This window comes from Eurosta solidaginis, chromosome 1 (assembly GCF_040869045.1).
Source record: "Eurosta solidaginis isolate ZX-2024a chromosome 1, ASM4086904v1, whole genome shotgun sequence".
In the NCBI taxonomy this organism is placed as follows: domain Eukaryota; kingdom Metazoa; phylum Arthropoda; class Insecta; order Diptera; family Tephritidae; genus Eurosta; species Eurosta solidaginis.
The window spans coordinates 141,866,012-141,878,765 of NC_090319.1; the positions used below are offsets into that span (position 1 = coordinate 141,866,012).

Below are 12,754 nucleotides of genomic sequence, written 5' to 3' on the forward strand. Positions count from 1 at the left end.
AGGCAACCTCGGCTGCCCTAATCTTACGCCTCAGCACAACAGATGAGGACGTCGTTCTAGTCCAGGAGCCTTGGGTCGTTGGCAGCAAGGTCTGTGGGCTCTATTCTATTCTAAGAACTACCAGCTGGAGACACTGCCCGTGACAGGTAGAATCAGATCTTGTATTCTAATAAAGAAAACTCTAGTATTTATTCTGCTATCTCTTTTTAGCGGTGAGGACTTTACCTGCATTGGCTTCGAGCTACAGGACCGAACGCTCTGGCTGATGTCCGCCTATCTGACGCACGATCGCCCAACTTCTGTGCAGGACCGGCTCTGCAAAGCGGTACGGGAGGCCACCACCAAGGGTTCCCGATAATAATCGGAGCCGATTCCAATGCACATCACATCGCTTGGGGCTCTACCGACATTAACACTAGGGGTGAGCCTTTTTTTGATTCTATTATTAACAACAATCTAAATTAATGCAACTCTGGAGACAAACCAACTTTTATCACCTTGTCAAAAATCGGAGAGTTGCCAACGAAAACTCCTACTCTGATCATATGTATATCACTTTTACTATGCTTTTGCGTACACCGCCTAGGGTGGCTTACAGGAATAGGAGACGTACGGACTGGAACCTACATAAAAAAGTCCTATCCTCTACTCTCCTAAGAAACGCTTCTCACGGTACTTAGAGCCTACCGCTAAGAACTGATGAAGCGCTTCCTTTAGACGCAACATCTGCTTCTCTCGGTGAGCTAGACTCATCGTCCAAAATAGAAGAAGCAGTAGATCTTATCACCAAATCTTGCAACGCTGCCTTCACAGCAGCCTGCCCGGAGATTAAGGTAAGGAGCAAAAAGAAACCCTATTGGTGGAACTAAGAAATCTCCGAGCAGAGGAAAAACAGCAGAAAACTGTTTAACGAGGCTAAGCGCACTGGAATCTGGTCCCATTGTAAGGACGCTTTAAAATCTTTCAAGAAGTCAATCCAGAAGGCCAAAAGGGACTCCTGGAAGAACTTCAGCAATGACATCGAAGAAGTCTCAGAGGCCAATCGCCTACGAAAGGTCCTCCCCAAAAACCCAATACCTCCCAGCTGCACTCGCACAGCGAACGGAGAATGGGCCACTTCTAGTACGGAAATTCTAGATACCTTGGTTAGCACTCACTTCCCAGGCTGCACCTCTCAACCATACCTCTTAAACACGCAATCTAACCCAGGGCCGTTTCGACCCCTGGACCACATAGTTAGCGAAAAAGGAGTTATATGGGCAATCAAGTCCTTTAAACCCTTCAAATCTCCGGGAATGGATGGAATATTTCCCGCTGAGTTGCAAGCTCCAAGCGATCTTATAAGCCCGCTGCTAGCTAAAATCTACAAGGCTTGCCTCAACCTGGTCTATATCCCCACGGAATGGACCAAGGCAAAGGTAGCCTTCATACCCAAAGGAGGCAGGATATCGGGCAACAGTCCAAAGGATTTCAGACCAATAAGTCTGACCTCCTTCCTCCTAAAAGTTCTAGAACGATTGCTGGACGCCTATATTAGACGATCGGCAAATAGCGCACTAATCTCCAACAACAAACACGCCTACTCTAAGGGCAAATCCGTAGAGACAGCTCTACATGCTATCACTACTAAGATAGAGAAGGGTCTTGCCTTTAAAGAATTTACGCTGGGTATCTTTCTCGACGTAGAAGGACCCTTCAACAACGGTCTCTATCTAGACCTCACGATAAATATTGATAAAGAAGCGAAAAGATTTAACTATGACATATATAGAAAGCCTACGACCACAGACACAATAATACATAATACCTCAAATGACCCCCAACAGCATAAAAATGCACAATTAAGGCACTTATACATAGACTTGAAAGAACACCTCTTACACAAGAGGCATATAAGAGAGAACTTGAAGTCATATATAATATCGCTGCAAACAACGGATGTAAAAAAGCACAAGTAGATAAGCTCAGAAGGACAAATGGAGAACCAAAAAGAAATAATGAAAACGAAAATAATAGCTGGACGACTATGACATATATTGGAAAAGCAACATATAAATTGGCAAACTTCTTTGAAAAATACAACATTAACACAGCATTCAAAAGATCGAATAATCTAGGGTGAAAACTAAGAAATAACGCTAACTCAAAGGATATGTTTAGCAGCCACGGCGTATACAAGCTTACCTGCGGATGCCAACATAATTACATAGGACAAATAGGACGGCAAATAAGAACGAGGTTCAAAGAACATATTAGAGATTAATAAGAACGAGGTTCAGAGAACATATTAGAGATTAACACAAAAAATAGAGTATCGAAAAATTACACCCGAGTCTAACTTCGCGAATCACATGGTCGAGAATGAATGTTCCCCAGCAAACATCAATAAAACAGTTAGGGTTCTTCACATACAAGAAAAAGGCCGACGTCTCAACGTTACTCGAAAACATGGAAATCTACAAACAGAAAACATTCGACGGTAGAATAATAAATGAACAGATAAACACAATTTCTGACACAATATTCGAGCCTTTAAAACTTATTTACAAGAAACAAAGTAATCACACAGGTACAACAGAAAAACACAAAACGCACCAAACCACAAACCCATAAAGGTCAATCAATTAAAATTACGGATTTTTACCTGCCCCAGTCAGCCACACAAATCCATCAGTAAAAACCACCCACGGTTCTAAATGAACACACAGCACATACACATAACTAAATATACGCAAGCATCAATTTTGACAATACCTGCTCATGTACCTACGAACTATAAATACAGGACAAACGAGACCAACAGATCAGAACGAAAATCGACACTGATGATGGCACAACGCCGAAACCGGTTTGTCTCAAAACCAAATTTGACAAGAGATAACGGAAAATCGCTCCAATATACATCAGGTCCATAAATCTTTCGAAGAACTTTTCTCTCAGAGCGCTTCATCTGATGTCATGGTCCATGCTTCTGCACCATATAGCTGGACGGGTACGATAAGTGACTTGTAGAGCATGATTTTCGTTTGCCGAGAGAGGACTTTAATTTTTAATAGCCTATCTAGTCCAAAGTAGCATTTATTAGCAAGAGTGATTCTTCGCTGGATTTCAGAGCTGATTTTGTTGTTAGAGTTAATGGTGGTTCCCAAATAAACGAAGTCTTTTACTATTTAGAAATTGTGGCTGTCAGCAGTAGCGTGGTTGCCAAGACGCATATGCGCTGACTCTTTGCTCGATGACAGCAGGTACTTCGTTTTGTCCTCATTCACCATCAAACCCACCTTTACCGCTTCTTTCTCTAGTTTGGACTAAGCAGAACTAATGGCGTGGGTGTTTAGGCCGATGATCTCAATGTCATCAGCATATGCCATTAACTGCATGCTTTTATGGAATATTGTTCCAGAGCGGTTAAGTTCTGCAGCTTGTATAATTTTCTCCAGTATCAAATTAAAGAAAATGGGGTCACCCTGTTTGAAACCTCGTTTAGTTTCGAACGACTCGGGGAGGTCCTTCCCAATTCCGACTGAGCTGGTGCTATTGATCACCGTCATTTTGCATAGCCGCACAAGTTTTGCGGGGGAACCAAATTCAGGCATAGCGGTATATAGGCAGTTCCTTTTCGTGCTGTCCAAGGCGGCTTTAAAATCGACGACGAAGAGGCGATGTGTGTCGATTATTTTTTCGCAGGTTTTTCAAGATTTGCCGCAATGTGAAAATCTGGTCGATGTACCAGGTCTGAAGCCGCACTAATAAGGTCTAATCAGCCGATTCACGGTGGGCATCAATCTTTCGAATAATACACTTATATGCGATATTAAGAAGCCTGATTCCGCGATAGCTGGCGCGTTTGTAGTATCCCCTTTCTTGTGGACTGGGCAAAGACCACTTAGATTTCAATCGTCAGGCATGCACTTGTCCGACCATATTTTGTGAAGGAGCTGATGCATGCGCCTTACCAACTCCTCGCTGCCGTATTTGAATAGCTTCGCAGGAAATCCATCAGCGCCCGCGGCTTTGTTGTTTTTCAATCTGCTTATTGCTATTCTGGCTTCGTTACAATCGGGTGAGGGGACATTTATTCTATCATCATAGATCACAGGATCGGGTTCGTCATCCCTGTGCGGTAAATCGCGATCTCCATTTAGGAGAGCAGAGAAGTGTTCCCTTTATAATCTAAGTACTCTCTGGACATCAGTTGCAAGGTCGCCGTTTTTATTCTTACACGATTTTGCCGCGGAGTTAAAACCTTCCGTCTGTCGCCGAATTTTTTTTGGTAAAATTTTCGGGCGTTATTCCTGGTGGCTAGCAGCGCAAGCTCCTCGCACTCACGCCTTTCTGCCTCTTCTTTTCTCTTCCTGAAAAGGCGTCTCGCTTCCCTTTTGAACTCGCGGTAGCGTTCACACACTCCTCTTATTGCGCTCGCTTTTAACGTAGCCCTGTAGGCACCGTCTTTTCTTTCGGTTGCACCGAGGCATTCTTAATCGTACCAGTTGTTTTTCCGCGGTCGCCGATTTTTTTCTTGGCGGCAGTAAGAAGTGCTTTGTAGATATGCTCCTGCATTCCGTCGGGTTGAGTTGTACTCTCAGAGAGCAGGTGTGAGAGTCGAGTTGCAAAATAATTGGCAGTATATTGCGATTGCAGCCTTTCGGCGTCTAGCATTCCTTGTGATTTTTCTTCCTTGGTTTTAGCCGCGCAGATGTGAGTGCGCATTTTTGCTGCGACAAGATAATGGTCAGTCGATGTTAGGTCCTCGGATCGTGCGCACATCTAAAACACTGGAGGCATGCCGTCCGTCTATCACAACGTGGTCGATCTGATTGCGAGTATTTCGATCGGGGGACAGCCATGTAGCTTGATGTATCTTTTTATGCATGAAACTCGTGCTAGATATGACCATGTTTCGACCATAGCATTAGCAAATTATTAGAAAAAATAGTATCAAATCGTAATCATCCATCAGCATTAAGCCTTGATTTCGAAAAGGCTTTTGACCGCATCGGAGTGCATGTCGTGTTACGTCAGTTGAGCAAATGGAATTTCGATACGAAGCTTTACAACCTTGTAAAATCATTTTTATCGAATCGAAAATTCAAAACAAAAGTAGACAATTCCTTTTCAAACGTGCACGATCTGTATAACGGAATACCCCAGGGGTCTACCTTATCCGTTACCTTATTCACTATTGCTTTCGATGAAATAAGCCAAATTATTTCAACACATCAGTCTGTCTCGCATATCATGTACGCCGATTACGTTTTGCTTTTTTCCAAGCTGAATAATTCAAACTCTGCTCAACATATTTTTGAGGCAATCTTGTAAGATGGCACTGCGCAGGAGCAAGCCAATCACTTAACAAATGTACAACTGTTCACATTTGCAGAAAACACAAATGTAATAGCTTAAATCTAGTTTATAATAATGTCAACAAATGAGGCTAGCATCCGATTTGTAGGTATAATTTTTGACAAGACCTTCCCATTTAAGGAAGTTGTGCATATTTAAAAAAAAAGCTTAGCTGCCAGGTTAAATATAGTTAAGTATTTATCTTCTAAACGGTGTCTAACTCATACGGAAATCCTTGTCAATAGCCGTGTTTTTTTTAAACGTATATACTTCTATGTTTACGCGCCAAAAATGCTTATCCTCACTTAGATAATGCTTAAGAGACCCATCTAGCGGCAACTAGCTACAGAACATGTTGTACCGTAAAGCGGAGGCACAAACCTCTGTTGTATGTCTGTGTATAACCTATAGCTGAATCGGTTGCGGTGAATAGTGGACACACCATTTGTAGAGGTAATACATAGAATTATGCCCGGTTTTTCAGTAAGAGTTTAAACTCCAGTTAAAGTTGACTAGAGTTTAACCCTGCCACTTATGCCACTTAAGCTAAGATAAGCAGCAATATTTTATGTTATCAAACAAAGTGGCAAGGCTAAACTCTAGTCAACTTTAACTGGAATTTAAGCTCGCACTGAAAAACCCTGCCTTAGTGTAGAGCTGAAACACAGATACATATTTCAGTTGCATCTGAGTATAATGCGTATTGAAATTTAGGAGTACTAATTTTCTGCGTAGCAATTTCAGAAAAGTAGATAAAGTTTAACGCTTAGCAGTCCATATAAAATTTAAGCATAAACGTAGAATAGTAATTTTATTGCTTAATAAATAAATAAAAATTTAAGAATGAAGCAAAAGTACCTAGTATTAACCTGTAATGAATAAAAAAGTGATACCTACACCATTGTTAACTCTTGGGCACTAATGACCTCCCCGTCACAATTCCAACTTGACACATTTTTCCCATCGTTATGGTCAAATTTGACTGCTGACGATGCATTCGGCTGGCATGAGCCCGAAATGATATTCTCCTCTGAAAGGTTGGCATTAGTGGATCGAAAGCAGAATCTTTTGGTGCGATACGTTTCTACGAAAGGCAAATTTCTCTACAAAATAAAATATACCAAATGGAGCAGAAAGTTAAAAAATAATATATATAAGTACTCACTATATCACCATTTCTACCCATTATGTTCAAGAGCAGTCGTATATTGTTAAGCAAAGATGTTTTACGAACCAAAATCAAATCCAAATAACCATCGCCAGTATGGCTATAACGTGCCAAACCATTTGGACTACGTGAGCATGCACATGTGATGTTGGCACCACTGATCATAAAAAATTTCCCATTTATTGTTTTCCATTGGCTACACAAATCTTTATTGTTTATGGGATTATTTAGTTCATTTATTATACTACATTTTATTTCATTTGCTTCCACACCCGCGGATTCCGATATTTTTTCACAGACTTTAAAATCTATAGTCTTCAAATCATCATAACTGGTGCATTTTGCACATTGTGAAGCACCATAAGCTAAATGATTCTTGTTGTAAGGCACCCTTGTACGAGCATCAATGTTATTTCCTCTCAATTTCGGCGATACCTTGGATGATGAAGGTAACTCATTATCGTCACCTATACAACCTAGTATTCTTTTATTTAGCAGGACAGGCTTCGCAGCCAGCTTATTCTCGTTCTCAGCTGCTGTATTACACCGGATGCAATCGGCACAACATATAATGTCATTTGATACTTCCGAAATCTTACTTATCGTACTGGTTTCCTTTGCATCACCATTATTATCATCTATTAGCTGCAATATCCGCAACTCAGCCTCATAACTATTATTAACAAGAAATGTTTTAAGCCCCGTAAACTCGTACCGTTTAGTGCCCATCCAACGATTACGCTCGCTCTTCACTGCTATGTCTCCTAAGTACCCGTATGATAATAGGCTGGCGCAAAACCGTACCATTCCTTCGGTATTTCGTACACTACAAATGTCCATTCCTCGACGCTGTCCCAAAATCAAATGTATGGCAGCTGTGCTTGCGTCAGCCGTTCCGTGAAGACTGTAAGCGACGGTGTCGGTGCTACCAGCGGGTATTATGGCAATGGGCAGTGCTGACTTTGGAACATACAGCGGATGTCTGGGATCCATCCCTTTATCGCTTATAGCACGGAAGATAAGCCCATTTATTACCTCAGCCACTGTGCCATCGCCTCCAACACAGCAAACTGCATCGAAAATTGCTAAATCGTGACTTAACAAAATATCGCGTATCTGGTTTGAGCGTTGCGTTATGATACATGATGCATCTATGCCGGCCAACATAAAGAGTGGCTTGCAATGACGTTCGTATATATTCAAACCTCTCTGGCGTCCACCATACGGATTGATAAAAACAAGCAAGCGACGTACGCGTGTGGTCGATAATTTCTCTAGGATTTTATTGAGTAAATCATGCCATTGTCGCACAACATACGCATCTGCATTATACAACATAAGATTCCGTACCTTCCAACGATTACAATCTATTGCCGAATTAATTATACGCGATGCATACGATAATGCAAGATAGTGCTCTGTAGGTGGAGCGTTTGTATTTGGTTGTTCTTGTTGTTGATTTAAAACAATATCTGAATTGAAATCAGCAATCGGCTGAGGAACAGCGATATGTAAAGCCGCCGCTTTGGTATTGCCTTTGCTCACTCTTATTAACTCATTCATATGCATAATTTTTGTACGGTTGCTATATAATACTTGGAAAGGCAGTTGTTCCAATTCGTGACCGCCTGAAAGATAAAAATATTAAATATTGAAACTGCAAGAACGCGATGAAATAACATGTCAAATAACCCACCATTACTTAAGATACAATCGTCATCGGCGCTGAACTTTGTTTGCAGTCGCTCCCATACAATGTGGTCATATTTGAGCAGGACGCGATGCCGCCTTTTTTTAATTTGAAAGTGGTTCAGTAGTATATCACTATTTTCGCTACTAGAAATTGGCGGCACCATTTTTGATGACGTTACTTCTTCCACTTTTGTTTTGAGTTTCAATTTGAGGGATATCTGTGCTGCTATCTATTGTTTCGGTAGTTGGCGAACTACAGATTGGTTAAACGTAGCAAAAGCTAATAAGTGAAAATAATATTTGATACAGAGGTATTTAAACAGCTTGTATGCAAACTTAACAAAAAATGGTTAAATAGTTAATTACAAATAGAACCTAAAGCAAAAGTAACATATACATATGTAATACTCCTATATTGCTAGTAGAAAATGCTCGCAATGAGTTTGGGATTCGAAATCAAAACAATACAGCCTACAAAATTTCTGTGATTGTAGCAGCATAACTGTGACAAGAAAACATTTAAATTTAAGTACATTCGATTACTGAATACAAAAACAAAAACATTTAAACAGCGATATATCGGCACTCTGATGTTTGTGAGTGTACCTAGCCTGTAGCAACAATATAGGAGTGTAGTGACTACCAAAATCGAACCCTGCCGCAATATGTGGCAACATCATAGAACAGCTGAGTTTTAGCAACTACAGCCAACGTCTAGTAATACTTTGAATTTCAACGTATATATAATTTGGGACTTTCCCGTTTAAGACATTGTTCTTTTTAGTTTAGTTGAGTTAATAAATATAGAATAATAAACATAATATTCTATAAGTGGTGACCCCGACGACAGCAGAATAGTACAACCAAGCATTGCTGAGGAATTTTCCACATCATGGCCAATGAGAACGAAGAAACATTTCACGAGGCAGTAGCTCCATTTCAAGTGGCACGGTTGACAGTAAAACCGCCACCGGTTTGGAAACAAGATCCGCGTTTATGGTTTGCGCAGATGGAGGCTCAATTTGCACGAGCGGGAATTACTACAGACGATATCAAATATTTTACGGTCGTTGCCGAAATCGATTCAGCTGTACTGGCACATGCCAGCGACATTATTTCCTCGCCACCCACTGCAAACAAGTACGACATATTGAAAGAGCGATTGATCGAAGAATTTAGCTATTCAAAAGAAAAAAAGTTTAGGCGATTATGCGAGTTGGGCGAATCGGGCCAGAGGAAGCCTACAGTTTTGTTACGAGATGAAAGACCTGGCAAATCAGCAGCTAGGTAAAGAATTGTTGAAGTCCTTATGGCTGCGACGACTGCCCCTCCATGTGCAGCAAATTTTAGTAACGATGGCGGGTGAAGTACAAGAGTTGGCAAAAAAAGCTGATGACATGGCAATTCCAACTATGAGTGGTGGCGTCGATGCTATTTGCAAACCAAGCGACGATGTAACAGCAGCAATTTCAGAGTTAGTGGATAGGCTAGATCGTTTAGAGAAGCGGGAGGTAACGTATAAACAGCAACGGGTCGGAGCGCCTCGGCAACAAGCACGACCGACCAGCTGACGCAGTGAGGACACACGGGATACAAACCGCGATATCTGTTGGTATCACAATATTTTCGGCAAGAACGCAACACGGTGTCGGCCACCATGCGCTTTCACACCAAAGCTTTCAGAAAACTAGTCAGCCCTCCGTACAAAGCGGCTATGTCGGAGGAGGATACGAACTCCAGCGGCCTTTACATTCGAGACAGAACGTCCTCAATGAAATTCCTCATCGACACGGGCGCCGAAGTTTCGGTTGTACCCAAACGTCACGGTAACAGTATGCAACCAAACGCAATGAAACTGGTTGCTGCGAACAATACTACAATTAATACATTTGGCAAACGACAGATGATATTAGATCTCGGCCTACGACGGCCATTTAAGTGGTGTTTTATAATCGCCGACGTTGCGCATCCTATAATAGGTGCGGATTTCCTAAGACACTACGCAACGCATACTCGGGCGCTTTGCCAAATCATACTGCCGCCACATAGTGTACTGTCTTTAAAGGGAGCGATCTTATCACGTTATCCTGATCTTACTAATGACTTGCCCAAGGTCAATAGACCCACGACAACAGTCCAACACCATATAGAGACACGAGGGGCACCGGTAGCGCAAAGGGTGCAACGACTTTCTTTCTCCAGAAAAACTGGAATGTGCGAAGAGTTTGAGGACCTAATCGAACGCGGGATTTTTCAGCGCTCAAGTAGTCAATGGGCGAGCCCGTTGCACATGGTGCAGAAATCAAAGGGGACGTGGCGGCCTTGTGGCGATTATAGGAGATTGAACGCGAAAACAGTGCCAGATAGCTATCCAATTCAGCATATACAGGACATAAGGAGTGAATTGTTCGGAAAAAAATGTTTTCGGTAATAGATTGCAAGAAGGCATACCACCAGATCCCAGTGCACCCGGCAGACGTGCCAAAGACAGCTATTCTAACGTCGTTCGGACTATTTGAGTTTAAATTTATGACCTTCGGGTTAGGGAATGCTGCCCAAACGTTCCAACGTTACATTGACGAAACAGTAAAAGGTTTATCTTTTGTATTTCCATACCTAGATGATGTACTCGTAGCTTCCACGTCGCCAGAGGAACATGCAGAGCATCTCAAACAGCTTTTTGATCGTTACCGTGAGAGGGGGTTGGTTATCAACGGCGAAAAATGTCAAGTGGGTTTAGAAAAAGTTGAGTTTTTAGGACACTTAGTCTCGGCGGATGGTATCAGACCGCTGCCACAGAAGGTCAAAGGTATTCTACAGTGCAAAAAGCCGAAGGAAGTGCACGAGTTGAGAAGGTTTCTGGGGACAGTAAATTTTTATAGGCGATTTTTGCCCCATGCTGCGGCCACCGAGGCACCTTTACAGAAATTAATGGGACCATGTAAGAAAAGAGATAACACCGAGATCCGTTGGAGGAGAGAAACAACAGAAGAGTTCGAGAGACTGAAACAACAATTGGCAGAAGCGGCCCTTCTTGCGTTCCCCATGAAAGATGCCACAATAGCTTCAATGACTGACGCCTCCGACGTCGCAGTCGGTGCCGTGCTACAGCAATTACTTAAGGGTAAGTGGATGCCATTGGGGTTTTTCTCACAGAAGTTTACCCCAACAGAACAACGCTATAGCGCATATGATCGTGAACTAACAGCAATTTACAAGGCAATACGGCATTTCCGTTATCATTTAGAGGGAACAGCTTTCATTATTTTCACGGATCACAAACCGTTGGCACATGCATTGGAACAGAAGTGGGAGAAACTTTCACCACGACAGACACGAAAGCTTAATTTCATTAGTCAGTTTTCTTCGGACATACGACACATCAGCGGCGCGGATAATATTGTAGCCGATATGCTCTCAAGGGTCAAGACCTTTTCACTACCGACGCCAGTAGATATACAACAATTGCATGACGAGCAAACCAAATGTAACGAACTTAAAGGTTTACTTGAGGGCGAACAAACCTCGTTGCAGTTAGTGGAACACCGACATCAACAATCAGGCATCGTAATAATTTGTGATAAATTAACCGGCACACTGCTACCATACGTACCAAAAGTGTTACGACAAGTGATATTTAATGCTTGTCATAGTTTGGCTCACCCAGGGGCGAAACCAACTATTAAATTTATAACGAAAAGCTATGTATGGAAGAGAATGGGTTCGGACATACAAAGTTGCCCAGCATGTCAACGATGCAAAATCTCACGGCACACGAAAGCAGAGCTAGAACAATTCGCAGTTCCAAAAGGAAGATTTGAGCATGTCAACGTGGACATAGTTGGACCCTTTACTCCGTCAAGAGGTTTCACTTACTGTCTCACATGTGTGGACCGGTTTTCAAGGTGGTTGGAAGTGATTCCTTTGACGGACATGACAGCGGAGACGGTTGCCAGAGAGCTTCTCAATGGTTGGATAAGCCGGTTCGGTACACCGAAGTTTATTACCACAGATCAGGGACGCCAATTTGAAAGCGCTTTGTTTAGGGAGTTGACCAAACTTTTAGGAGTCCAGCATATACACACCACCAGCTACCATCCACAAGCAAACGGTATGGTGGAAAGATGGCACCGAATTGTAAAAGCAGCCCTTAGATGTCATGCAGCGGATGCAAACTGGGTGGAGGTCCTGCCTCTCGTCCTTCTGAGGTTAAGAACAGCTGTTAAGGAAGACTTGGGAGTATCTGTGGCAGACATGATGTGGCCAACATAATTTTTCACGAGAACTACGACGGCATTTCGAGACCGTTCGACCAATACAAACGTCACAGCATGGTAAACCTGCGGTATTTGTTCCCAAGGATCTGCGCTTTTGTAGTCATGTTTTTCTACGCGACGATACAATTAAAAAGCCGCTGAAAGCACCTTACGACGGGCCATATCTGGTTGTTAACAGATACCCCAAGACATACACGATAATGATTGGTTCGAGGCCGGTAACCGTATCCATCGAACCAGCTTATTTCCCTAGAGATGAATTAGCAGCAATAAC

At 42.3% G+C, this 12,754-nt stretch overlaps 1 protein-coding gene across 6 annotated transcripts in view; it reads right to left on the reverse strand.

The window, feature by feature from the left end:
- The window catches only part of Cerk (Ceramide kinase), a 205,791-nt gene that overhangs the window by 64,258 nt on the left and 128,779 nt on the right, over positions 1-12,754 (reverse strand). For 4 of the 6 annotated variants that reach the window (XM_067759892.1, XM_067759887.1, XM_067759889.1 and 1 more), the window contains 3 exons: positions 8,208-8,483; positions 6,509-8,139; positions 6,241-6,446 (listed from right to left, as the gene is read on the reverse strand). In XM_067759892.1, the coding sequence (XP_067615993.1) occupies positions 6,241-6,446; positions 6,509-8,139; positions 8,208-8,367 (1,997 nt within the window). In that variant the 5' untranslated portion in view covers positions 8,368-8,483. The remainder of the gene's footprint in view (positions 1-6,240; positions 6,447-6,508; positions 8,140-8,207; positions 8,484-12,754) is intronic. The other 2 variants (XM_067759888.1, XM_067759890.1) reach the window with 1 other exon arrangement.